The sequence below is a fragment of the Thamnophis sirtalis genome, unplaced genomic scaffold (genome assembly GCF_051295495.1).
Source record: "Thamnophis sirtalis isolate CommonGarterSnake01/CBP01778 unplaced genomic scaffold, rThaSir2_p1.2 scaffold_1, whole genome shotgun sequence".
Classification (NCBI taxonomy): Eukaryota; Metazoa; Chordata; class Lepidosauria; order Squamata; family Natricidae; genus Thamnophis; species Thamnophis sirtalis.
Window position 1 is genome coordinate 20,641,184 of NW_028261381.1, and position 26,765 is coordinate 20,667,948.

The 26,765-nt window shown below is 42.4% G+C and overlaps 1 protein-coding gene across 2 annotated transcripts in view; it reads left to right on the top strand.

The window, feature by feature from the left end:
- The first annotated feature begins 6,398 nt into the window (after positions 1-6,398).
- Positions 6,399-26,765, top strand: part of NFE2L2 (NFE2 like bZIP transcription factor 2) — a 31,551-nt gene continuing 11,184 nt past the window's right edge. The window contains exon 1 of one of the 2 annotated variants that reach the window (XM_087708600.1): positions 6,399-6,611. In XM_087708600.1, coding sequence (XP_087564726.1) covers positions 6,591-6,611 — 21 coding nt within the window. In that variant the 5' untranslated portion in view covers positions 6,399-6,590. Of the gene's footprint in view, positions 6,612-19,091; positions 19,373-26,765 lie in introns of those variants that run through there. The other variant, XM_087708607.1, reaches the window with a different exon arrangement.

Here is a 26,765-nt window from a genome sequence, read left to right on the forward strand (position 1 = left end):
GGACATTTAATCAAAAAAGCAAACAAAATTAAAAAGTCTGCATTAGGCGGTCTCTCTTACTGTAAGTAAATATTGGTTTTGAAAAAGCTGCAACATAGGAGACTAGAAAAATAATGCATGTGTTCCAGTGGTGGGTTTCAAAAAAATTTGGAACCTACTCTGTGGGTGTGGACTGCTTTGTGGGAGTGGCTTGCCGGCCATGTGACCGGGTGGGAGTGGCTTGCCGGCCATGTGACCAGTTGAGAGTGGCCAAGATGATGTCAGCATTCCCAGTCAAGATAAGAGTTATAAATTACACAGAAAAGAAAGAGGCACCCATACACCTGAATTTAACTTCAAAGCAGTGGCAACAACTTAAATTCATTAAATAATAAGGTTAGGGCTATGCACCGTTTTTGAATATGTAGGAATGTAAAGCCCACAGCATCTACTTGGTACTTTTTAAAGCAGCGGCATCTTTTTCCTGGATTCATGACATATCTACTTTCAAGAGTTGTGGGTGGGGTACTATATTTACAGTCTTGTATTCTCTTCAGTACTTTGTTTGGAACAGAATCCAAAGTACCATGCAGTGCTAGCATTTGTACTAAAGCTAGGCAAGTTATTTTACAGGGCTCTGAGCACTCCTCCAGATCTGGTCAATGAAGCAGATGTTCCAAAGTACTCCCACAACTTTCCAATGCTTTGAAATCCCACCAAATGATTTATACAAGCCTATTATATTCTGGCAGCCCAGGAGGGAGGGGGCCGGGGGGGCATGAAGGGAGCCGCAGCTCCTCTGTGAATGGGGGCGGTGGAGTTCGGCTTCTCTTTGCCATTTAAAGACTGCAGCAGAGAGAATCCCAACTTTTTTCCTCTCCCTCCATTCAGAGCGGAACTGCTCCAGCCTCCGCCCCACACATACGTTGTCCAGTAACCCTAACCTTCGCGCTCTTATCTGCGCTCTCCTTGGCTCCTCACGACGGCAATAGATGTCCAGAATCGGCTTTTAGGGCTAATGGGGGCTTGGGTTTCCAGCCCTTGCCGCTTCTGGATGTCTATACTACTCGGCGCGAGGAGCCAAGGAGAGCGCGGAGAAGAGTGCGAAGGTTCTAGGCACTCCAGGAAGCCGCGAAAGCAGTTGGGAGAGGCACGTGGCTTGGTTTAGCCTGCCTGGACATTGCAGCAGCAGCCCCAAGTGCGCCAATATTGCCATTTTCGCATCGGGGCGCGCTTCAAGAGGGGGGGGGGAGTGAAGACCTTTTCTGGCTGGTGCAAAGGACTTCCCCAGACTTGCTTTAGTTAGCACGGGCCCGCACCTCTACCACCAACAATCCGGAAAAGGACTTTACTCCCTGCCTCTTGCAGCACGCCCCGATTCAAAAAACACCAAGGCCTTGCAAGGTCCCCGAACTTGTCAAAGACGCCAGCTGTGCCATGTAAGCTTCCGCTGCTGTCCCCACCCCCACGCCCATGCTTTCTGGCAGCCAGGCATCTTAGAAAAGTCCGGGGACCTTGCAAATGCCTTGCGAGGTCCCCAAACTTGTCAAAGACACCAGTTGCCCCGTGTAAGCTCCCGCCGCCATCCCCACCTCCGTGCTTTCTGTGGCCCTGCTCTATAAGCGAGCCCGCGATCCTTGCAAGGCCACAAAAGGTCACCGGACTTGCTTATAGCGCAGGGCCGTGGCAGCTCCCCCACCCCACGCTTAGTTGCAGCTTACTTATCTCCTCAGAGTTGGCAGGCAGCAATAGAGACCCAAACAGGAAAAAAGGTAAGTGGGTTTAGATAGGGTTCTTAAGAGGCGGGCGGGGAGATTGGTGAGGTAGCCAATCAGTGAGCAGTGGGCGGGGCTAGGATAGTGCAGATGGGCGGGGGGGAGCAAGCAATGGAGCAGCTTCCGGAAGGGTGGGGGCGAGTGAGCGACAAGGCCGGGGCAGGCGTTCCGGAACTTAATTCTGGGTCCACCGGTGGAACCTCTTCTTACCGGTTCAGTAGATTTGACCAACTGGTTCTACCGAACCGGTGCGAACCGGTAGGAACGCACCTCTGATGTGTTCCCATCCACAATTTATCCCACTACCAACTGCTGTTACCAAACTAATTTCTCCTTGTTCCCATGGATTCCAATGCAGCGTTTCCTCTCACATAAAGCCAGAGGTGGGATTCTATCGGTTCCTACCGGTTCGTGTGAACAGGTAGCTCCGATGATCAGCTGGGAGCAAACCAGTTCGTTCCAACGATCAGATGGGCCCGCCTGCCCCTGCACTTGACTGACTTATATCTTCTCAGGTGATTCACGCAGTAGAGCAGATTGCCACGCTCAACTCTGTTACTCGCCAGCAGTAACAGTTTTAAGAAAACAGTAAGTTTTTTTTAAAACTGTGCACACATGCAATCATCAAACTGGTTGTTAAACCAGCAGGATCCCACCACTGCATAAAGCCATATTATTACGTAAACATGTGAATGATTAGGGAGTGATAACATATCACCAACATGCTACGTACCTAAAGCTTTGATATAATGCCAACTGAGTGGCCTAAAATGCCAAGTACACGGAGGAGAGCCTTTTCAGTAGTAGCTCCAACCCTTTGGAACGATCTCCCCGTGGAGATTCGTACCCTCACCACCGTCCAGACCTTCCGCACAGCCCTTAAGACCTGGCTAGCCCGTCAGGCCTGGGGATAAAGATAATTTGTCCCCACCCGAATGATGAATGAATGTTGCTTACTATTTTACCTCTATGTATTGTTTGTGTCTATTGTCTGTACCCTCCCTTCCTTATTTTATGTAAGCCGCCCTGAGTCCCCTCAGGGAAAAGGGCGGCCTATAAATACTAATAAAATCCTAAATCCTAAAAAAGTAGATTGGCTTTTAAGTTTCTATTGTTGTCTTTTGCCCCATTATAATCTATTTAATTTGTGAAGTGTCCTAAACATTATTTCATACCAAGATGTTTACTGTTTAAGTAGCATTGTCATATAATATACATCTTATAACATACAACTATAGAAAGGAAAGCTTAATCTGTCAACAGATGATCTAAAGGAGACCACAGATTCATCTCCAAGAGCCCCCACCTGCGTTCAACACTGAAGGGACATAGGGTAGAAAACATCCTGCAGAAAGCACATCTCTACAACACAGTCCTTTCAGCAGTTCCAAGAAGGCTCCACACCTATTTGCACTACTCAGATGACACTGAGGACACAGACAATCCTCCAAGTGGCCTCAATTACTCTCTAAAGAGAATGCAAATGACCAGCTTTCTGCAAGGAATATAAATCCCTCCATTCCCCACGATCCGGTCAGAGCTGAAGAAGCTTCTTGGATGAGAAGCAAAAGGTCTTCAAAGAAAAACCAGAAAATCCAGTTGCCTCTTGAAAAAGGACCTTCAAGACAACCATGAACTGGATGACTAAGAGTCTCCATAGACATTTAGACCTAAAGGATACCATCACATTAGAATTTGTAAACATTGGAGAAAATATTCCGATCCTTGAGAATGTTCAAGAGACATGGGCCAAACAAGTAAGGAAGTGTTTAGGAGAGAATGACAAGCAACTTGACCATTTGATGTGATTTATGTAATAAACGGTCTGTGGGGCCTGACTTTTAGTACACCTTGTATTGCATACCAATTTACTAATATTTGTATACTGTAGCTGGCAGGCAGTCTGGAGGCCTCAGAATGGTTTGACATTACATTAAACAATCCCACAAATGTTCTCCATTTTTCCCCACTGCAAGTGATTCATCTTTTATACACACCACTGCCATGGCAATAAAGATTACAAAGCTTGTTTGCCTACTGCAATATTCCTCACATTTTCTGTTTCTACAAGTTGTGGTAAGATCTTATGAAAACCAGGAAATTATTTTATCTATTTATAACATTTGGTTCCTACTTTCCACCGAGGAAGATAGGGTACATTAACCCAATCCCTTTCCTCTTCGGCTCACCACCAGCACTGGAACTGTGCATTATAGTGTTGAAATATAAGAACTCTGCTGGAATTAATCATTGAGCTTCAGGACTGATCTCAGTTTTGAACTTCAGTCTCCAGCATCCTAGACTAGCATTCTGAATTGCTATATTATGCCAGTTCATGTCTCAATGAGATGGACTAAGACTGGGGCTCTCTCATAGCTTGTATAAATGGCTTGTTTGGTTTAGGTTTACTATGTTGAGGGAAACTTGTTAATGTGCAGACTGGTTATGTCTTAATATGGAATATCTATGTATTAAATTTGTATGTCATTTATCTCGCTATCATGCAGTTCTGGGCAGCTTACACCAGAGCTGGTATTCAGCAGGTTCTGATCAGTTCTGGAGGAGCAGTAGCAGAAATTTTGAATAGTTCAGAGAACTAGTAAATGCCACCTCTGACTGGCCCTGCCCCCATCTATTCTCTGCCTCCCGAGTCCCAGCTGATCGGGAGGGAATGGGGATTTTGCAGTAACCTTCCCCTGGAGTGGGGAGGGAATGGAGATTCTACAGTATCCTCCCACTGGATTGGTGTGGGAATGGAGATTTTACTGCATCCTTTCCCTGCCATGCCCATCAAGCCATGCCACACCCACACCACACCTACAGAACAAGAAGTAAAAAAATTTGAATCCCACCACTGGCTTATACCATCATAAAGTCAAATGGGTGAAGAGGCAGCAATATAAATTCAATAAATAATAATAAAAGCACAATCTAAAAACCATAAAAGCATTTAAAACAATATTTGTGTTAATTATTTATAACATTTATATAACTGCCCATCTTTCAACTGACTCTGGGCACATTAAAACAATATGAGAAGACCAGACAGATTTATTGATATCTCCTTGAGCATAGGTTTATCCCCACCCCCTGGCCCTTTTTTGGGTACCTTCTAATGTGGATCCCTTGTAACTGCCTGGCCAATCCCTGCAATTTGCTTGGTAAGATTTCAGAAGTGGTTTCCATTGCTTACTTTCTAGGGCTGAGAGTGATTGAGTGGTCCCAGGCTTCATACTTAAGGTGGAACTATAATTCTCTAGTTTCTAGGCTGGTACTTGCACCAAACTGGCTCTCATTCACCCCATCTAACTCTTTAAAAAGAACGAGCCATATGAAGGGCTGGAAATTGAACACCATTGGTTCAGTTCAGTTTAATTTTGAAACTCATCATTTCAAAAGGTTGTGCTTTAAAAAAAAAACACCTTCTTTCAGCTTTAAGGAACAGGGAGGTACAATTTATATGAGAGGAGATACCAGCACCTGCTTGAGAAGCAAATATCTGCATCCACTGGCTCTTTCAGAAGCTCAAGTGGTTCATCCAGGCAAAGTCCTATCAGCCGTCGGAGAGGCCACCAGCAGGTCCTGGAGTGGCCTTTTAGAATAGAATAACAGAGTTGAAAGGGACTGTGGAGGTCTTCTAGTCCAACCCTCTGCTTAGGCAGGAAACCCTATACCACTTCAGACAAATGGATATCCAACATCTTAAAAATGTCCAGTGTTGGAGCTTTCACAGCTTCTGGAGACAAGTTGTTCCACTGATTAATTGTTCTGTCAGGAAATCTCTCCTTAGTTCTAAGTTGCTTCTCTCCTTGATTAGTTTCCACCCATTGCTTCTTGGTACAACATATACTGTACCTGTGCATTCTGCTTTTCTTGCCTAAATGTAGAACCTTACTTTTTTCACCATTTCTTGTGGACAACTCACTTGCCCTTGCAGTGGTGCATCTTTCAGGCCTCCATGCCCTTCAGTGTGAAGCAGCCAATTTAATGTTGGATCAGAGAAAAACTCATTTCTCTTCATAACTGGCTTTCTTCATCTCAGTGGGGCAGGGGGGGGGGGCGGCGGCGCAGTGACAATCTGCCTGAGCAGAGAAGCAAGACATGTGGGCAAGACCTGGCTGCCGCCTTTCACTGCTGTCTGGAAGCTTAAAAAACGGGTCAGAGCCCCCCCCCCCCCCCCCGCCCGTTTAGGAGAGGAACCAGGAAAAGCAACCGCTGACTTATCCCTGAACATTCTGGAGTCTGGACGGTCTCAATCCCACCCATCACACTTTTCCAGTCCGTTTCTTGAGACAGTAAGAGAGTTGGAAGGAACCTTAGAGGTCGTCTAGTCCGACCCTCTGTTCCCTTTCTGATTGACAAGCTCAGCGTCCTGCCGCTTTCTCGCGGCTCTCCGATCTCCTCGGGAGGGGGGGGTGTCCAGGCTGGCCCCAAGGACCTGAGGGGCTCTAGCTGTCACCCAAGCGACCTTCCAGCGGGCGAGACAGGGGGAATCGGCGGGGCTTCCCTGCTCTCCGCCAGGCAGCTCCGGCGACCTCGGCTCCGCCAAAGAGGAGGGGCTCCTCCTTCCTAAGCTGCCTTCCCCCACTCGAGGCCAGCCAGTGGCTCGGGAGGAGCGGGGCGGGGCAGCCGGCGGTTTCCCGGCAGTTCTGGGACGTAGGAAGAACGGAGGGCCGAGAAAGCGGCTGGCTGGGTGCGGAGAAGTTCAGTGGGCGGTGGCCGACGATCCGGAGCCTTCCTATCGCCGCGCTCCGCAGCTAGCTCAAGGCGTCTGGGAACGGGGAGTTTTAAAGACGCTGCGCTGCTGCTGCTGCCGTGGCCGGCGCCCGGTTCCCCATGGAAGTCGAGATGCCGCAGGTGAGATTCCAGCTCCCCCGCGGGCAGGGGACTGTCTGGCGGCAAAGGAGAGGCGGGCATTCCCCCCCAGCGGAGCATTCCAAAGAGCGGGATTGTTTTGGGGGGGGAGAGCGATACGGTTTAAGAAGAGAATGTATTTCTCTGAAGTAAATTGGACCTAGACTGGGTCGCGTTAAGCAGAAGAGGTTCCGCCCACTCTTTCTCCCCCCCCCCCCCCGCCGGCCGCCCTCAGGCAACTAACGCCGGACTCTCTGGCTTCAGCCTAGGACCCGCCCTCCTCTCGTGATGTAACAATCACGTTGCACCGCGCTGACTCATCGGCGCCTCTGCCGGTCTGGTCGGCGAGATAGGGAGGTGGGGGAGGGAGTTGAAGGAGTGGGAAAGGCTTGGGACTGCGTAGAGGGGGATGGTGACTGTAGAATAGAATAGAGCTGGAAGGGACCTTAGAGGTCTTCTAGTCCAGCCCCCTGCTCAAAGCAGGAGACCCTGTGTATAAGTACAAGGGGCCGTCGGGTCTCTTCTTAAAAAACCTGCAGGGGATGAAGCACCCACACAGCTTCTGCGGATCCCCGACGGGAAGTTATTTTGATACGTGTTTGCCCCATCTCCAGTCCTTCATTTGTAGCGATACCTGCAATTGGGATGCTTAAGGTGTAGTGTGCCGCTTGCAAGACACCCACTCGCCCCGCTTCCAAAGAACTGCAGAGGTGAAGGTTGAGGACAAGGTTGGCTGCGGTTCCAGGAAGCTTGACGCAAAGCAAGAGTTCGTTTTGAGTGTTTACACAACTTATAGAAATGCGGCGTCTTCCGTATTGTGATGATGGACACCAATTCTCGCCTTGTGTGGTGACTGTAGGCGCGCTCGTGGAAGGCTGGGCTACCGATGGCTACCCTTCTCCTCCATCGCTGGCCCTTTCTAACTCCTGGGTTAATACAGCGGGGAAAGTCTTATTGTAAACGCCTCTTCCGTGTTACATAATGAACGTTGCTTCTGATAGCCAACTTGTGACAATGTGCTGGGGGAACTTAGCCTAGATCTAGCGGAGCTCTTCCTACTTTCAGCTCTGGGATTTTTTGTTTCCCCCCCCCCCCAAAAAAAAATCTGGAACTTTCTGGTAAAAGATGATAAAAACAGGGTTTGGGCTAAATATCTTTAGGCAATTTGCAATGTCAAAGTGTTTCAAAGAACAGAAAGGGAGGGGGGAGAGAGGAAGGGAGAGGGAGAGAGAGAGTAACAGGGAAAGAGAAAGAAAGAAAAAAGAAGGAAAGAAAGAAATAAAAAAAGGTTTGTTGTGGCCCAAATTCTGGTAACTTTTTTGTTTTGTTTTTCCATATGAATGATTGTGGTGTACTAAATTATAATAAATTTAATTTGGAGGATCCTATCCATGAAATTACCATAAAACAAGAAAAAGTAAGCATTTTGTAAATACTACATGGAAGGTTTTTTTGCCATTGTGAAATGGGCCAGGAATCAGATATATATATTGTCTGTAGACCCCAAAGGCTAGAAAAGGATTTAAAGTTGTATTTTCTCACGTCAGAATTTACTTGAAATATAGATGTGCTGCTTTGCCGTATATGTACAAACATCCAAAACATTTATTTCAAATACTGACATGATTTTAACATAATAAAAAGTATTCTCTGCTTTCCCCACCCCCCCAGTAAAATAAGTTTTAAATTGTTATAACCCGTTGCATGTTTACTCAGACATAAGTCCTGTTATGTAACTGTTGTCTCCCCAAAGAGGAACACTAATGTCAGAAATAAGGAGAAGTAAAGGTTTATCCAAATGATTTCTGATAAACTAATCTAAAATAAAATCAGTATAGATGAGCCTTATAAAAAAGCAAAAACATACTTCAAAATTCAATCAAAATATTCTAAAATTTTAGTTTAAAAATTCACAGGTTCCACCCGGTGTCTTCCGTTCATTGAGATCCATGAGAGTTTCTTCATCAGAGGAAGCTCAGAAGAAAAGTTTGTTGTTGCTGTTGCCACCAAATTCTTTATGTTACCACTTTCCACTGCAGGCTGTTTTCAATATTTTGGAAACTTCCAAGAAGAATGATGAGGAATTGGCAAAAGTCATCTGCGCCCTTTTTTTCTAGCCACAGAATCTGAAGTCAGCCATAGAAATGCTGCAACATCAGATACTAAATCTTGGAGAAGTAAATGGCATTATAGGTCGTTCTTGACTTAACGACCACAATTGACCCCATTTTTTTTTTGTTTTGAGACATTTAAGTGAGTTTTTCCCCATTGTATGACCTTTCTTGCCATAGTTAAGTGAATCACTGCAGTTGATAAGTTAGTAACTCGCTTGTTAAGTGACTGGTTTTCCCCATTGATTTTGATTGTCATAAGGTCGTAAAAAGTGATTGTGTGACTTTGGAATGGAACAACAGTGATAAGTATGAACTAGTTATATAGCAGTAGACTTATATACCGCTTCATAGGCCTTTCAGGCCTCTCTAAGCGGTTTACAGAGAGTCAGCATATTGCCCCCAACAATCTGGGTCCTCATTTTACCCACCTCGGAAGGATGGAAGGCTGAGTCAACCCTGAGCCGGCGAGATTTGAACCGCTGACCTGCTGATCTAGCAGTAGCCTGCAGTGCTGCATTTAACCACTGCACCACCTTGGCTGAGCATCTGAATTTTTATCACATGATCAGGGGATGCTACATAGGTTGTAACTGAAAAAAGGTCATAAGTCACTTTTTTTCAGTGCTGTTGTAACTTTGAACAGTCACTAAATGAACTTTATAAGTCGAGGACTACCTGTACGTACTTTCTCATCAAAGCGATGAAAGTGTTGCTTACTTGCTTGCCTGGGAAAGATATTTTATAAACACAGGTGACCCAATAAAAATTAACTTTCCTTAAATCACAACAAATCTAACCTCTGAACCCTTAAAGGGTCTGTGTGTATTTCATGCCAGTTGTCAAGCATCAAACATACAAATAAGTGAAATCATCATTAAAAAAAACCCTCCCCATAAGCCTTGAGATATTTTGCCTTAAATTCTGAGATTCTTTTAAAAGTTTCTTAAACGTTTGCATACAATGTGGAATATGCAACTGCTAAACCTGTGCTTAAAGAATACTATAGTATTAAGCCTAAAACTGAATATATCCCATGTTTCCAAAATCAGACTGACTGCAAATAGGTATACGATGCTCAGGAAAGAACAGAAGGATTTTTTTTTACATCATTCTTATTTCCCTAGATTGAGGTCTTTTTAAAAGAATAGGGTAGTGTTTTCTATCTTCTGTATTCTCAAGTATGGGAACAAGCAATGATATAGTAAATTTTAGCCCACAGGTTGGGCTAAATATCTTTAGACAATTTGCAATTTCAAAGTCCTTCAAAGAGCAGGGGAAAAAAGGCCTTTCGTGGCCCAAATCCTGGTGACTTTTTTTTGTCCTGAGTTATGTATGTGCATGATTAAAGGAGGTTTCCATATGAATGATTATGCTTTATTAAATTATAATGAATTTAATTTGGAGGATCCAGAACACCATGTGTGTGAAATTATCATGAAATAGGAAAAAGCTTGAATACAAGGCTGATGTACATGTAGCAAGGGGGTTGGACTAGAAGACCTCCAAAGTCCCTTTCAACTCTGTTATTCTATACTTTTACAATCTATAAAAGAGAATTTGGTCTATCACTAATTTACAATTTAAAGCAGGGGTCCCCGAACTTGGCAACTTTAAGACTTGTAGACTTTCAACTCCCAGAATTCTCCATCCAGCATAGAAACACACGGAAACACAGACTTGTAAATAAATTACCTTGGTGTTTCTCCCTCACCACCCCATTGTGCATTTGGTCTCTTAAGACTTGGCCTTGGACCTTCAGTTCTATGGTGGTGTTAATTATCTACTTACCTCTAAGTACAAAGATTGTCACTCTCAATTGTTCCATGGGAAGCCAAGTATGGTGGTAAATAAGGAGAGATAAGTTACAATTTTATAAGACATTTGTAACATAGCTTTGCTGTTTCACAAGAATACTAAATGTATTAATTTTATGCACAGAGATAAAACTGGGTAAAAGAATAGCCATGACGTATTTAGGTGAATATGGTTCCTGGCTACTGAATAGTTATGGTTTACAATATTGGATTGACGTGTAGCAAGAGTGGTCACCTTTTCTGAGGCATGTCAAAGTTTTCAATGAAATTTAAGATCTCAGTAGTTGTTCCCTCCTGCCTCAATTCAGGAATAGTACCCAGTGCTGTTTACAGGTTGTCCTTTTTGTACCAGCAACTCTTGAGCAAACTTTTGTGGCTCAAAATTTTGCTCTTGCTAGAAATTAGAACCTACACCACAACTTTGCATGTTGGATGGGGAAATTGGAAAAACTGAAAACCACTTCTGCATTGCTACCAATCCCAACTTAGATGTGTGTCCATGAAGTCACCAAAAATCAACTTTGTGGGAAATAACACATCTTCTTAAGCTTGCACTTGTTGTAACTGCACAAGGCAAATAACTTGCCTGATTAATTTGTGATAGGGCCCTGGGAGTTTTGAGAGTCATTATTTTATCCAAGCTCTGGATATTTGTTGCGACATTCAGAAAAGTAACAAATACAAAAGGAGAGGCTTTTCTTTGTGTGGCAATTTTAGAAAACAGAAGATTCCCACATGAAGTTGATCCTCTAGGCCAGTGATGGCGAACCTATGACACGCGTGTCAGTGCTGACACGCGTAGCCATTTGGGGTGACACACACAGGATTTCATGCGATTCATCCTCGGCTCCTGCACGGCCGCCGAGGATGAAAGAATCTGTGCTGGAGGAACGGGGGGGAGGGGGGGCGGGACGTGTGATCTCCCCAGCCCACACTCACTGTATCGCCGCCGCCCCTTTCTGAGCGCAGGGGCTGCTGGTAAGGCGTGCGTGCCGTGCGCACACACGTCATCAGCGCGGCGAGGGAGGACCCGCAGGAGAGGAGCGCGGGAACAGTGCGCGCCTCTCTCCAGTCAGGCCGGCACAGAGAGTCTACTCCTGGGACTGTCGGTTACGACCGCACCACAGCAGGGAACAGCGGAGTGCCAACGGGAACTGTGAGCGCCATTAGCAGCAACTATTGGGGTGCCATGGACTTGTAATTGCCCACAATAACTGAGATAAGTGAGGGGGAGGTTGTGTTAGCTTGTTAGGCTAGTTAACCCCTAATTGGCTATCTATAATTCTATCTGCTGTCACTGGCCCACTGATGGAGCACCCAAAAAATAAAAAACAAAGGTTAAGTAAAGGGAGTGGTAGTGGCAGTGGCCGACCCTTTCAAGAGACATGGAGCGAGATGTATGGCATTATAGAAAAAAATGGCAGATCATTTTGCGTTCTATGTTCTATGTACATACGAAATCGACTGATGAACAAAGAAGTTACTAAGCAGGTATGTTAAATAATTTGTTTTTGGTTTATTAAATACAATTATATATTGCAATTATACATTTTTGTAGTTTAAACTATAAATTGCGCAAAATTATGTTTTTGTCGAAGTGACACACAACGCGAGTTATGCTCGATTTTTTGTCGATTTTTGACACACCACGCCAAAAAGGTTGCCCATCACTGCTCTAGGCCAAGACAAGCTGAAACACTTGGGTTTATATGCTCATTTTTGGACTCTTATGGAAGTTAGGCAGTTGCCAGGAGTCAACATTGACTTGAAGGCATACAAAAATAAGTTATGCCCAGTTTGTATAGGGTAGTGTAGATGCTTTGTGCAGGACAGAAATGAACTTAAGACTGTAAAACTATTTGATTGCATCACAGTGTTACATTGGCTGGTAGGGTAAATAAAATTGTGGAAAATTTCCTGTATACAGAAAAGAAATGGCATGAATTTTGGCCCTGAAAACAGGACTATGTACTGGGTGAACAGAATATTACTACTGTGACTTTAAACTATAGTAGCTACGTTCACACATTAGACTGAATCAAAAAAGATTTGTTTGGTTTTGGCTGAACATGTCCACTGAGAAGGTTAGAATTTATCAAGTACATTATACTAAATTATATCAACCATGGTTTGTTGAAGGAGGAAGTTGCCCATTAACCTTTGACAATAGACTAATTACATTTTCAAACAGCAAAATTATGTTGGGCTTAGGCCCAACATAATATCCAAACCTGAAATAAAATTATGGCTAAGGTAGAGCACTACACTTTGAAAAAAAGGGATGCAAAATGTTCTCCCAACTTGCATTGTCCCTTGTTTCGCTTTTCCCACCAACTGTGGGAACAGACCTGGAGAACTAGTGAGATGTCAGAAGAATGGAGAACAGTAAACACAATCCCAATACCAAAAAAGGAAAGGGGTGGGTGGAATCCAGAACTACAAATTATTTAAAATCTATACTGAGCATGGGGCTAGAACAGATGGTCAAACAGCATGTCTGTGAACACTTAAGGGAGAAAATGTCACCAATACTGTTAGACTAATCTCTTCTTAAGATGGAGTGGCTAATTTGGTAGACAAAGGGAATGCAATGGAGGTAGTATAACCTGAACAGAGTAAAACATGTGACAGATTTTTTTCCTGATAACCTTTGTGGCTATAATGGATAAATGTGGAGTAAACCATGTTTTGATCTGGTGAATCTTCATCTGATTGGATAACTGCTCCAAAGAGACTTTATAAATAGGTGTGCATTATCCAGAGCTAAAATATTAAATTGTGAGTTGACATATTTAGAAATGATCCAGATGATGGAATAGAAATGAAGCTTATAAAATGGACTGATTACACTAAACTAGTTATTAGCTAATACCGTCGAGGATAAACTAGGTATTGACTAATAGAGGACAAAAATCACAATTTGAAATTACCTCAGAAATTTGAACTTTGGGCGAAAAGCCAATGGAAGATGTTAACTCTGAAAAAGGCAAGATGATAAATGCATAGTTTCGGAATTGTGGCTTAGTGGGTCATATGTATGAGAAGGATCTTACAAATTAGCTGAATTTGATCAAGCAGTTGGTTATAGCAGCTACAAAATTGAGCTTTAGTAAAAGAAGCATTGTGCCCACATTGCAGAATGTAAGTATTGCAAAGAACTCTGAGGTTAAATCACTCTTGAAATACTGTGATTCAGGGCATTGCACTTTGAAAGAAAGAGAGAGGTTCGAAAGTGGTTTGGAAACCAACTCTATGGGAAATAGCCAAAGGATCTCACATAAAATAAGGCATAGAGTAGTGTACAATTAACACGGGTATTCACATGTATAGTAGGGTTTCCTGCCTGAGCAGGGGTTTGGAATAGAAGACATCCAAGGTCCATTCCAACGCTGTGGTTGTATATTCTAACTAAAAAGCTGCTAGATGCAAGAAGAGATGAATCTGTTCTTTGTTGAAAGTAAGAGCAAAATATGGATTAACAGATTAAATTTAAGGAGAAAGAAGAGTCCAGTTGAATATTACGAGGAATTTCTTAATGATAAGAATGGTAAGCTGTGGAACAGTTTTATTTTGCTTTATTTTATTTTTAAAAATTATAAAGCTTCCCATCTCACAAGAAGTAATTTTGGGTGGCTATATAACAAATTAGAAAGATGAGAAAAAGCTAGAGGTTTCCAAAGTTGATTGGGATGTCTACCTCTCTTGAGGAAATGTAAATATCCCCACTTGCAGATTGTCCATTCAGTGACCATTTGAAGTAAGGACAGTGCTGAAAAATAGGGTTATGACCATACAGAACTCAAACAGAGGTGGGTTTCTCCCAGTTTGGCCGGATCGGATGAACCGGTAGCGGCGTTGGGAAGCTCCACCCACCTGCCTGGATGCTTCTGTGCATGCGCAGAACCTTCTGCGCTTGTGCGAGTGTGCATGTGCACACGAACAAACCGGTAGTAAACAAAATGGAAACCCACCAGTGAACGTAAGCATGGGCATCTTAGATTTCAAATTCACCATTGTGTCACTTAGTGACCAAGTTGCTGGTCCCAATTGTGGTCTGTAAGTGAGTTCTCTCTGTAGCGTGTTCATCCCCTGATTAGCAGCTTGACCGGTGACCTATAAATTTATTCCCACTCATACATCCCTTGATTTTGTGTGTTTGCTTTAATTAATGGCACAGAAGTTTTTATAATAGCACAAGTCTGGATTTTAAAAATGTTGTTAGTCGTAGCTTCCCTAAAATGGCCCTTTTTTGTTCTTTAGCGTGCAAACTTTGTGTTCTGAGTAGCAGAACAATATCGAGAGTTGTGCAATCATTTCTTTTTCCCAAAGGCAGCTTTGTTTTTGGAATGTGCCTTTTCAAATACGGATTCTAGAAGAGAGGTATGCCAAGATAAAAGATTGCAGTTGTAACCTATATTTTGAACTGACTTTTGCATTGAAGATATTAGCTTGCTTCTAATACAGCAACTTTTGTTATCAGAAATCAAACAGAATAGAGGAAATAAATTTTTTTCTTGTTAATTAAAGGAATAGGTTTTTTTTTTAAAAAAAATGAGTTTCTGAACCAATTTCGTTGTATTTAAGTACAATGACAATAAAGATTATACTTGTATAATTAAAATATTTTTCAATATAAAAATACATCGCACAAAATATTCAATTATCAATCACTTCTAAGATCAATCACTTAGATTTGCTTTTTACTTAGCAAGAGATGATTGGGTAAAATTTAGGTAACATAACATGATACAATGGGTCCAATCACAAAATAATTATTGTTGGAGGGCAGAAACAGAACGTTTTCATGTTCTCAAAATATTGAGAGCACCCCTCTTGCTCTTAATGGTCGCTCTCTTATTCATAGACAAAATACAGAAGGAATAGGGAGGGAAAACAGAAAGAAAGAAAAGGAAAGAAAGAAAAGAAAGAAAGAAAGAAAAAGAAAAAGAAAGAAAGAAAGAAAGAAGAAAGAAAGACAGGGAACATATATATCCTATTTATTCACATGTCAAATTATTGGAGAAAATGATTCTCTTTTTCATCAGAAAGGTCTCAATTGCAACTTCCTTGAACTGTACAGGCAATCCTCATATAGTGACTACCTCGTAAGGAAACAGTTCGCACTTTCAACAGTGTCAAAAAGTAACCTTGTGACCAATCCTTGCATATATGATCTCCGCATAAAACTGCAAATCGAAGGAAAGCTGAAGAAAGATTATAAAAGCACTTGTGGTTTCACTTGGCAACTGTTTCACTTAATAACTGTGTTGCTGGTCCCAATCGTAGTTGTTTAAAAGAAGCAGGCCTGCCTGCCTGTACAGTGCCGGTGATTGCAGATAATGTCCCATTCTGTTGCAAAAGGAAGATAACCGAATGGTTGCGTATTCAGTGTGGTTTATTTTCTGTGGTTTCCAATGGGTGAGCCTGTGCAGTTCTTGGCATTTTGAATTTATCTGCTTGAAGGCCAATGTGGGCTAGTCCTACTGTGGGGAATGATGAAAATGAAGGTAACATGGATGAGATTGGAGATTTTAAAAAATGCTGAATTATAAACCTACACAAAGAAGTGCCCCGGAATAAACTTTTGCAAGTAAACCCTCAACCATTGTGAGGAGTGGGTGATTTGGAATGAGGCAGCATCAGTATAAGAGACTTCTTAATGCTTTTCCACCCCACAGATTCGCAGCCCACTTTGCTTTCCAACCACCGGCTTTCAGATACAGGCTTGCAAGAGTGGAAGAAGCCGCTGGAGAGGAGAGAGTGGAAAAATTTTCCTTTGGCCATTTCCTATTATACAACCTTCCCTCCCGTCTTCCGTTTGCACATTGGACTATGGCTTGCTTGTTTAAGTCTGCTGCCTTGCTTGGTTCACAGGGCACATTAGTCCATAAGCTCCCAAGGTGGGTTAAGCTATGTCAAAAACCATGGCTAGGTAGCATGTGTGAATGCAGAAGGTTTAATATTTACCCAGAAGGAAGAAGGTTTCTAATCAAGTAATTACCCACCAAGGCAGGGAAGTTGGTGTTGAAAGTTAGGGAGTGGTCAGGCGGTCCAATCATGTAAACAAGTGTGTGGAAAGAAAGCAGAGATGCTGCTATTGTAGTTACAGAAGGGAAAGAGGTTGGATGGGCTGGTCCTTCCGTTTTTTGTTTTTTGTTTGCCAGTCTCTACTTGGAGGGGATGAGAAATAGAGATCTGCTTTACTTGTGGAGACGTGGAGGTACTTCATTAAAAAATGCTTGCCCCCAACATGCGGCCCGCGGCCCACTACTGGGCCGTGGCCTATTGGCCACTGGGCCGTGTGAGTAGCTGGCTGGTGTACATGTATGTGGTACTCTGTTGCACAGGCACTTGCAACCCCACTCATGCGAGCACTCCCAGCCCATTAGTGTGGGCGTTTGGGCCCCCGCTTGAGTGAGCCATGGGTATTCATGCATCTGCACGCGCCTGCCCCTGCCACAAAACCATCCCCTATTTCCCCCCCCCCCTTTCCCCACTCCAGGCCACTAACCCAGAAAGGTTGGGGAACTCTGCTCTAGACCTGGATGGGAATGAGAGGACAGTGAGAATAGGACTAGAAGATCTAACAAACCTACCATAATTTTTGGACTATAAGACACACCGGAGTATTAGATGCAATAGGATTTTGAAGAGGTAAATTTTTTTAAAAAAAAGTTTTTGCCCACCCTGGCCACCAGGAGCATTCTGCAAGCCTCCCAAACCCTCTGCATACCCTGTTTTTTTGTGAAAAACGAGGCATGCAGAGAGTTTAGGAGGCTTGTAGTGCTCCTGGGGGCTGGGGATGGCAAAAACAAGCAAAAAATGACCCCTCACAGGTAATTATTTTTAATCCATAGACATTAAGACAGTTTTCTTTGGCTGGATCAAGTGTATGTAGACCAATGCAGATGTAAGGAAACAGACGAAGTTGTCACATGCGTGACCTGACATGCGCGCATGACAAAAGCGCGCCAACAAAACTGTGGCGAGAAAGCCACAACGTCAAAACCGCGCCCACAAAAGCACGATTAGGGTTAAGGTTAGGTTTAGGGTTATTACCTTGTTTTCGCGTTGTTTGTTGATGGCACACTTTTGTCGGCGCGCTTTTGTCGGCGCGATTTCGACGTCACGGCTTTCTCGCCGCGGTTTTGTCGTGCGCGCATTTGTCGGTGAACCGTCACATGCACTCATTTGTTGAGAAAGGGGATACATTTGTGAGACTGGTTCTTGAAGAGCAAGGTTGCCAAATGACAAAGTAGAGAAGCTTGGACACGTTTTTGTATGTTCCTTTATACGTAATCCTTGACGTACGTCAGTTCATTTAGTGACCGTTCGGAGTTACAACAGCACTGAAAAAAGTGACTTCTGACCGCTTTTCACATTTAAGTGCATCATCCCCACATGATCAAAATTTAGGCGTTTGGCAACTGGCTCATATTTATGACGGTTGCAGTGTCCCGCAACTGCATGATCATCTTTGTCAACCTTCTGACAAGCAACGTTAGTGGGGAATCCAGATTCACTTAACAACCGTGTTTCTAGCTTAACAGCTGCAGTGATTCACTTAACAACTGTAACAAGAAAGGTCATAAAATGGGAGAAAGTACACTTAGCAAATGTTTCGCTTAGCAACAAAAAATTTGGGCTCAGTTGTCGTGGTATAAGCTGCATAGCCTTTTTTTCTGACGTTTTGTGAGAGATTGTGTTACATTCAGGATTGCTTTCATGTTGGGTAGTGTGCAGATAAGGCCTTAGTGTTGCACAGTTCTAAGCAGAAATTGGTTGCGACAATTATTAACTTTATAGGTTGGGTTAGAACAGTGCAGTCCAAGTGAAAAGTAGATATAGATTAATATCCTAGTTAAACTTTATTTTGGCCCCAACTGCCACATTCCATTCCAAAGGAATCTCTTTCTGTGTGTGTGTGGGTGTGTGTGTGTGGTGTGTACGTGTGTTTTAAAAAAAACCTTTAGAACAATTTGAAGCTTGGAATAACTTTACACATGTGCACAAACATTTGCACACATAGTGATCAGAATGTACCTGATTGGGAAAGGATTTCATATAAATGTTGGTTAGGAGCATTAAAATCAGACTTAATTATTTCTGGAAATAATGCCTATATTGTGTATGCAGTTGATCAGTTTAACCAGAAAGAATAGTCAAGACAGCATTCATTTGTGCTTCCCAGCCTGTTGGAAACAAAGTTCATGGAAAAGAAAGTTTATTACAAATTAATGGATTTTTTTTTTAATGCTAGTTGAAGTATGACATTTTTGCTCTATCTCTTCTGCCTTTTGGAGGTGAGAAGCTGATTTGCCTGACTTGGGATCGTTTCTCCCTGTTAATTTAAATAAGAGGAAGTTCACTTTCTCAAGTTCCTCTGGTTTTTCTTTGTTAGTTGTAACAGGGTTTCCCCCAGATTAAACCATCTGACGTTGGCAAGTTACCCAATCCTTGTGGGTGATTGCTGTTAACCCTTGTGAGAAGCTAGAGTTGAGCAGGGTTGAGTGTGGGTAGCAACCTTTTCCAAGAATGTCTGTGGATTGTGCAATCCAGTGCTTCCTCCCTGAGGTCCTACTTGTTAGTAGACAACCACAAGAATTGAGGGGAAGTGCCTTGTAAAACTTGTCACTGCATGTAGTCACAGAGAGATAAGAGTTGTCAGGAGATGTAGATCATAACTTTGTCCAACCGTTGTCTCTGGTCATTCTAGTTCTGCAGGTTTTTGAAGAGCTGAACAAGGACATGGAAAGCTAGATATAAATATGGAGAAAGGGCTAAATTGGATCCACCACTAATAATATTCTTGGTGGCCCTTTTGCTTCTGATGTTGGTAAGACTCTATGGATTTGTTTAAATATCTAATATTTTGTATAAATTATAAATAATTAAGGGTAGTTAAACATTTTAACCAACCAAAATTAGCTTGTAGTTTTGAACTGTGATGCATACCCCGTGCACCGCTGCATAGGGAGGGTTATAGATGATTTATTTTTCTATTTGGAGCATTAAATAATGAAGATCTTAATAAAGGTGACAATACTGAATATATGCACTAATGGTGTTACTAGTTTGGTAATGAAACATCTGCAAGAAGACTACCATGCTCAGAGAGCACCAACGATATGAGCCACGGTGGCACAGTGATTAGAGTGCAGTATTGCAGGCTACTTTTGCTGCCTGCCGACTGCCTGCAATTTGGCAGATCGAATCTCACCAGGCTCAAGATTTACTCAGCCTTCCATCCTTCCGAGGTGGGTAAAATGAGGACCCAGATTGTTGGGGGCAATATGCTGACTCTAAACCACTTAGAGAGGACTGTAAAGCACTGTACATCGGTATATAAGTCTAAGTGCTATTGCTATCCCACAGTACTGAATGTAATTGAGTCTCCCAGTATCACCACTGCACCTACTTTGCCTCCTGAAGATCTTATCAAAACATTAGTGTTTATTCTCTTAGCATGTACTTAAATGAACACCGAAGTAGCACTTAAGTAATTTTTTTTCTAGTGGAGATATATGAGATACATAATAGTTGTACATGGCATCCCACCTTCCCTCAAATTACAACTTGATTGACAATTTAAAAAGAAAAGAATGAAAACGGTGGAAAAGAACTTTGTTGTAAATACATTTGCATAATTGAATAAGGTAGCTTATTTGTGCAGTACCTGCTTCTTTGAAGGTAGCTGTTTTTAATCCAAAGATGTGCTCCGAGAGGTCCATGGGCAGTGTGCTATGAAAGATAAATGGTATAGATATTTCAGTTTGAGGGGATGAAAAATAAACAGAAGAGAAGAAGGTATTACTGGTTTAGGGATTTTGTGTGGGTGTACAAGGAAGGGACTTTCCATATGTTTACATCATATGAATATGGGTGTATTTTGCTTCCGTTTTGACAAGCAAATGGAATATGAAGCATATAGTACCCAAATTTGTGTCTACTTTCAAGGATGCATGGATACATGAATTCAGCTCTAAGGTGTACTTCAATAACACACCGTAGGAATATGATGTTCTGGCTATTCTAACCAAACCATTCATTTTGTGTTGTCCTGGCCGAGGCATTTATGGATCTGGCACTTAAACGTAATGGATGTCACAAGATTTTGACTATCATTCACAATTCTTATACATAAATCAGTCTAATCAGATAGTTTTCTTAGTGTAAATTAGATTCCTAAACATACATAAGCATGATAAAATAGTAACTTGAATCATTTGTCTGGCAGCAGATGTATTTTCTACATATAATGGCTGCTATGTGCAAAATGATTTTTTAAAATATGGACAGAGTAAAATGCAGTTTTTAAACAGAGATAATTTAATTGGCAGTGTCCTTTATTGGTTGAGAAATTAGGAAAGATAATTTTTTCTTCATGACTTGAATCTGCTGAGTAGTAATAGAAATAATAATGTAACAGCTGCCACAATAATCCTGAAAGCTATAATATTTGGACTTGAAGCTGTCTCAATGGTTTCTATAAAATTAAATACTGTTTTTCAGCCGATGTAATGATAAAAAGAAAAGTTGGATTACCTTGAGTAACTAGAAAAGCAGATCCCGTGGAATTCAGGAGAGATAAATTTGGCCAAAAGCTAGTTTCCTTTATAGCAATAGGATTTAGACTCATATACCGCTTCACAGTGCTTTACAGCCCCCCTCTAAGTGGTTTACAGAGTCAGCATATTGGTCCTCTGTTGTAATATAGTTCCTTGTGTAGGCGTAGCGGTCACCCATGGCCCAGTTCATACCAGGGCATGTGGAGCCACGCTGAACCACACAGGAGAAAACAAACTCCATAACATCCTGATAGTTCATAACATAACATCCTGAGATGTGCCCTACCAATGACGCCCAGGATTTGACCATATATAGACAGAACTTCCCTGAGCAATAGATTAGAAATTGTACTTTTACAGGTTGTTTTTAACTACATGCTATTGCTCCTCCTGCCTTTGTCCTATCTCAATAAAAGGGGCTTCCAGACCCCCAATCGGGGTCGCTCCATCCCGAGACAGGTCGTGTCCTGTCTTTTCTCCACATTGGCCTCATGGACGAACCACGGGAACATCACAGTCCTCATTTTATCCACCTTGGAAGGATGGAGGCTGAGTCCACCTTGAGCCGGTGAGATTTGAACTGCCAAACTGCAGCTAGCAGTCAACGGAAGTAGCCTGCAGTATTGCACTCCAACCACCGTGCCACCTCAGTTCTGGAAGGCTTTTGACACCATCCTAATATATTTATGTTCAGAAGGAATTTCTGTTTTGTTGGTAGGGATAGGATTGTAGTATTTGTAATCCAATTTCCTAAAGTTTTTTTGCCTGTGTCATTTTAAGATGTCCTAGTCGCATGTTTCAGGTTGTATCAGTGTTGGGCAACAATAGCAAGAAAGAAAAAAAAAAGCTCCCAGTCTAATGACCAAAAATAGTACATGCATAGCTTTCAGATTTGACTTCCTCCACAGTAGTGAGGTAAAAACCTATCCTGCTTATCATCTAGGAGGAGTCATAACTCAAACTTAGTTCCATAATAGTTTCTTTTAGATTTAACAGAATGACAGAGTTGGAAGGGACCTTAGAGGTCTTCTAGTCCACCCCCTGCTCAAGGAGGAAACACTATACCATTTCAAACAAATTATTTTCCAATCTCTTCTTAAAAACCTCCAATGTTGGATTAACTAGAGATGAGGTGGCGCAATGGTTAGAGTGCAGTATTGCAGGCTACTTCAGCTGACTGCTAGCTGCGGTTTGGCAGATCAATCTCACCAGGCTCAAGGTTGACTCAGTCTTCCATCCTTCCGAGGTGGGTAAAATGAGGACCCAGATTGTTGGGAGGAATATGCTGACTCTGTAAAACCGCTTAGAGGGCTGGAAAATCACTATAAAGAGGTATATGTCTAAATGCTGTTGCTGTTGCTATTGCTATTAACCACAACCTCTGGAGGCAAGTTGTTCCATTGATTAATTGTTCCAACTGTCAGGAAATTTCTTCTTAGTTCTAGGTTGCTTCTCTCCCTGATTAGTTCCTACCCATTGCTTCTTGTCCTGCATTCAGACGTTTTGGAGAATAGCTTTGCTCCCTCCTCTTTGTGGCAGCTCTTGAGATATTGGAACACTGCTATCATGTCTCCCTTAGTCCTTCTTTTCATTAAACTAGATGTACCTGATTCCTGCAATGTCCTTTGTAGATTTGGGAGAAGTAGGCTTGCCTTCTTTTAATTTTTCTTCTAAAATTAATTTCTGAAGCTGACTGGGTAGTTTTTAAGAGTCACAATTCAGAGGATTTTTCTCTTTTTTAATTTTATTTTTATTACATAGACAACACATACACACAACAATTAAAAAAACAGGGGGGAAAAAATAAAAAAAACAAAAAAAACCAACAGCCCCATCATCACATACAGCATGTCGTTTGGTTACAAGTGTTTTAACATTTATCATTCTTATACATTTATTATTTCATTTAATAGGTTATAATATACAGTTTGGGTTGCTTTGTTTACCATCTCTTCGTCCTGTTGTAACACCACCTTATTTTCCCTTTCTTTTCTCCCTCCCTCCCTTCTCTATTTTCTTCCTTCCTCCTCTCCTTTCCCTTCCTTCTTCCTGTACCTTTCTCCTACTCCTGTTTTTCCTCTTCCCCTTCCTACCCTCTCTCCTCCTCTTTCTCTCCCTTCCATCCTCCTCTCCTTACCTCTGTCTTTTCACCCTCTCTCCCTTCTCTACTTTCTTCCTTCCTCCTCTCCTTCCCCTTCCTTCTTCCCTTACCTCTCCTTTGCTCCTGCTCTTCCTCTTTCCCTTCCTACCTCTCTCCTTCCTTTTCTCTCCCTTCCATCTTCCTTTCCTTTCCCTTTCCTTTCTCCCTCCCTCCCTTCTCTACTTTCCTCCTTCCTCTCCTTCCCCTTCCTTCTTCCCGTACCTTTCTCCTACTCCTGCTCTTCCTCTTCCCCTTTCTATCGTCTCTCCTCCTCTTTCTCTCTTTTCCATCCTCCTCTCCTTACCTCTTTCTTCTTTCCCCCGTCTTCCTTTCATTCTTTCCTCCTCTCTCCCTTTCTTTTTCTATTGTTGTTGGTGTGTCTATTTTAAATCTCAGTTTATGTTTTCTTGGGATGGTATTTCCGCCAACCCAGACATAATTTAGTATCATTTCTTATTCCCTTACCTTTGCTAATCTATCCTAACTGTATTTCCCCCCACAGACACACTTTGTATCTCTCTGTTGTATATATACTTATATATTTGATACACACAACAATAAAAAAAAAACCACAACAAACATGTTGTAAAAAAGTATATCAGCTGGTTACAAAAAGCTTTTGTGCATCTCTTCCACCATCATCAAGTATAATTCATATTAATTCAAATGTCTTAACTCAAATATTTACTATATTAACATCATCATACCTCCACTTTTATTTGACTACAGTTATTTAAACATCCTTCATCCTTAAATATACCAAGATTCGATTCATGACCACATGTTGGCATTTCATTTACTTATTTATAAAATCCTCCATTAACATTAAGTCCTCATATCCTGTTTTAGCTAAACATCCATAATATTTAATACCAAAAATTTCTAATCCTCCATGTATATAATTTTTCTCGTTTGACAGTAAGTGTATCAGTTAGGATCAATGGCAGGGCACTGAAAAGTCTTTTCTTCCCATTCACAAATTTCACTACATATTATTTTGTACAGATTGCCTAACCTATAGTTAATTTATTTTTAAAGCCTGTTGCAAATATGTAATGGCAAGAAGTATTTCTCACATAGCTATTACACAATTCAGATTCAGATTCAGATTCAGAAGTTTATTTGTATGCCGCCCTTTTCCCTGGGGGGACTCAGGGCGGCTCACATCCGAAAGGGAAAGGGGAAACAGACTTTTACATATACGACAACACATAATTAAAAGAAAACACAACATTCATACCATTCAGGAGGGTACAATCCTAGCCCCAGGCCTGGCGGGATAGCCAGGTTCTAATGGCTGTGCGGAAGGTCTGGAGAGTGGTGAGGGTACGAATCTCCATGGGGAGATCGTTCCATAGGGTCGGGGCTGCCACCGAGAAGGCCCTCCTCCACGTGGTCGCCAGTCGGCATTGACCCGCAGATGGAACCCGGAGGAGGCCCAATCGGTGAGCTCTAATAGGTCGTGTGGAGGTAATTGGCAGTAGGCGGTCTCTCAAGTACCCAGATCCACTACCATGGAGGGCTTTATGAGTGACAAGTAGCACCTTGAAGCGTATCCGGAGATTGACAGGTAGCCAGTGCAGCTCGCGGAGGATAGGTGTTATGTGGGTGAAACGAGGTGCACCCACAATCGCTCGCGCGGCTGCATTCTGGACTAGCTGAAGTCGCCGAATACTCCTCAAGGGCAGCCCCATGTAGAGCACGTTGCAGTATTCCAGTCTAGAGGTCACAAGGGCACGAGTGACTGTTGTGAGAGCCTCCCAGTTCAGGTAGGGGCGCAACTGGTGCACCAGGCGAACCTGGGCAAATGCCCCCCTGGTCACAGCTGATAAATGGTGTTCAAAAGTCAGCTGTGGGTCCAGGAGGACTCCCAAGTTGCGGACCCTGTCTGAGGGGTGTAATGTTTGACCCCCCCAGCCTGAGAGATGGAATACTTGCCAAATTGGCGGGAGGGAAACACAACAGCCACTCGGTCTTATCTGGGTTGAGCATGAGTTTGTTGACCCTCATCCAGTCCCTAATGGCTTCTAGTCCCTGGTTCATCACGTCCACCGCTTCATTGAGTTGGCATGGGGCGGACAGATACAACTGAGTATCGTTGTACAATACAATGTTATACAATGCTAAATGTGGGGTTGTTTATCTAATACAAATATGTTTGGTAAAAAGCTATAGTCAGACTTTTCAATACAACCACAAAACTTTCACATAAAACAAGTAATTGTCTATCTCAGTGTAACATGTTAATACATAAACCTAAAAGGCAAATAGGGTGCAGTACTGCAAGCCACTTCAGCTGACTGTTATCTGCAGTTCAGCGGTTCTAATTTCACCGGCTCAAGGTTAACTCAGCCTTCCATCCTTCCGAGGTGGGTGAAATGAGGACCCAGACTGTGGGGGCAATGTGCTGACTCTGTAAACCGCTTAGAGAGGGCTGAAAGCCCTATGAAGTGGTATATAAGTCTAACTGCTACTGCTATTGCTATAATTCTATTGGGGTCCAGATGATAACTTAATGTGAACTGTTTAACCATTACATTTATCTTATTAAAATTGCCTTTTATAAATTCAAACCAAGCTATTCATGTGGCTTGGAACAGAATCAGATAAAGTATGTAAGAATTGATTTAATGACAAATGCCAGTCAGTATTTAATTTCTAAAAAGAGAGCTGTTTACAACTGAGCCTGTTGGGGAAGGCGTCTCCTTGCTATCTCAAAGGTGCATTTTCAAAAGGCAACTGGACTGATTTTTTTCCTTGAGAAAGAAGCAGACTTTTCACTTCTTATCCAAGAAGCTTCTTCAGTTGTGACAAGGAAAATAACTTTGAAAAAGCGCTTTGAGACAACTACCCTGTTTTCCCGAAAATAAGACCTACCTGGATAATAAGACCAACCTGGCTTTTGAGCTCATGAGCTAAAATAAGCCCTCCCCTGAAAATAAACCCACCCCGAAAATATTGCAACACAACAGCAGCCATGAGGTGCTGCCTCCTGCATCTCAAAAATAATAAAACCTCCCCAAAAATAAGGCCAAGCGCTTATTTTGGGAGGGTCAAAAGAAAATAAGACCCTGTCTTATTTTGGGGGGAACACAATACACCTGGATGATTAAAAATCTCCATGGAAATGAAGAAGCAGTGATTATTTCACGCTGGAGCAAAGGCATTTTATATCAAGAATTATGTCAATAATCTTATTTGAGTTGAATACTAGCTAGCTGTGAGTAGAGATTATTCACAATGAAAAAAGAATGCAGCATTCCTTATAATTCTTCCTTTTCCTTGCAGCCTGCTGTGCCATTAAAAGTGCTGTGGAAGATTAGGCAATCTTCTGAAAAAGGAGGGAAGGAGAGAACATTTTTTTAAAAAAAAAACCTTATTGTTACCTACAGCATTGCTGTCCAATAGATTCAAATCTCTTTAGAAATTGAAGGAGGTTTTTTTTTTTTTTGGTTTGCAATAGGACAAGCCTAGACATGATCCTTGTTGATTCAAGACTTAGTCCTGAAGTTAAGGACGTG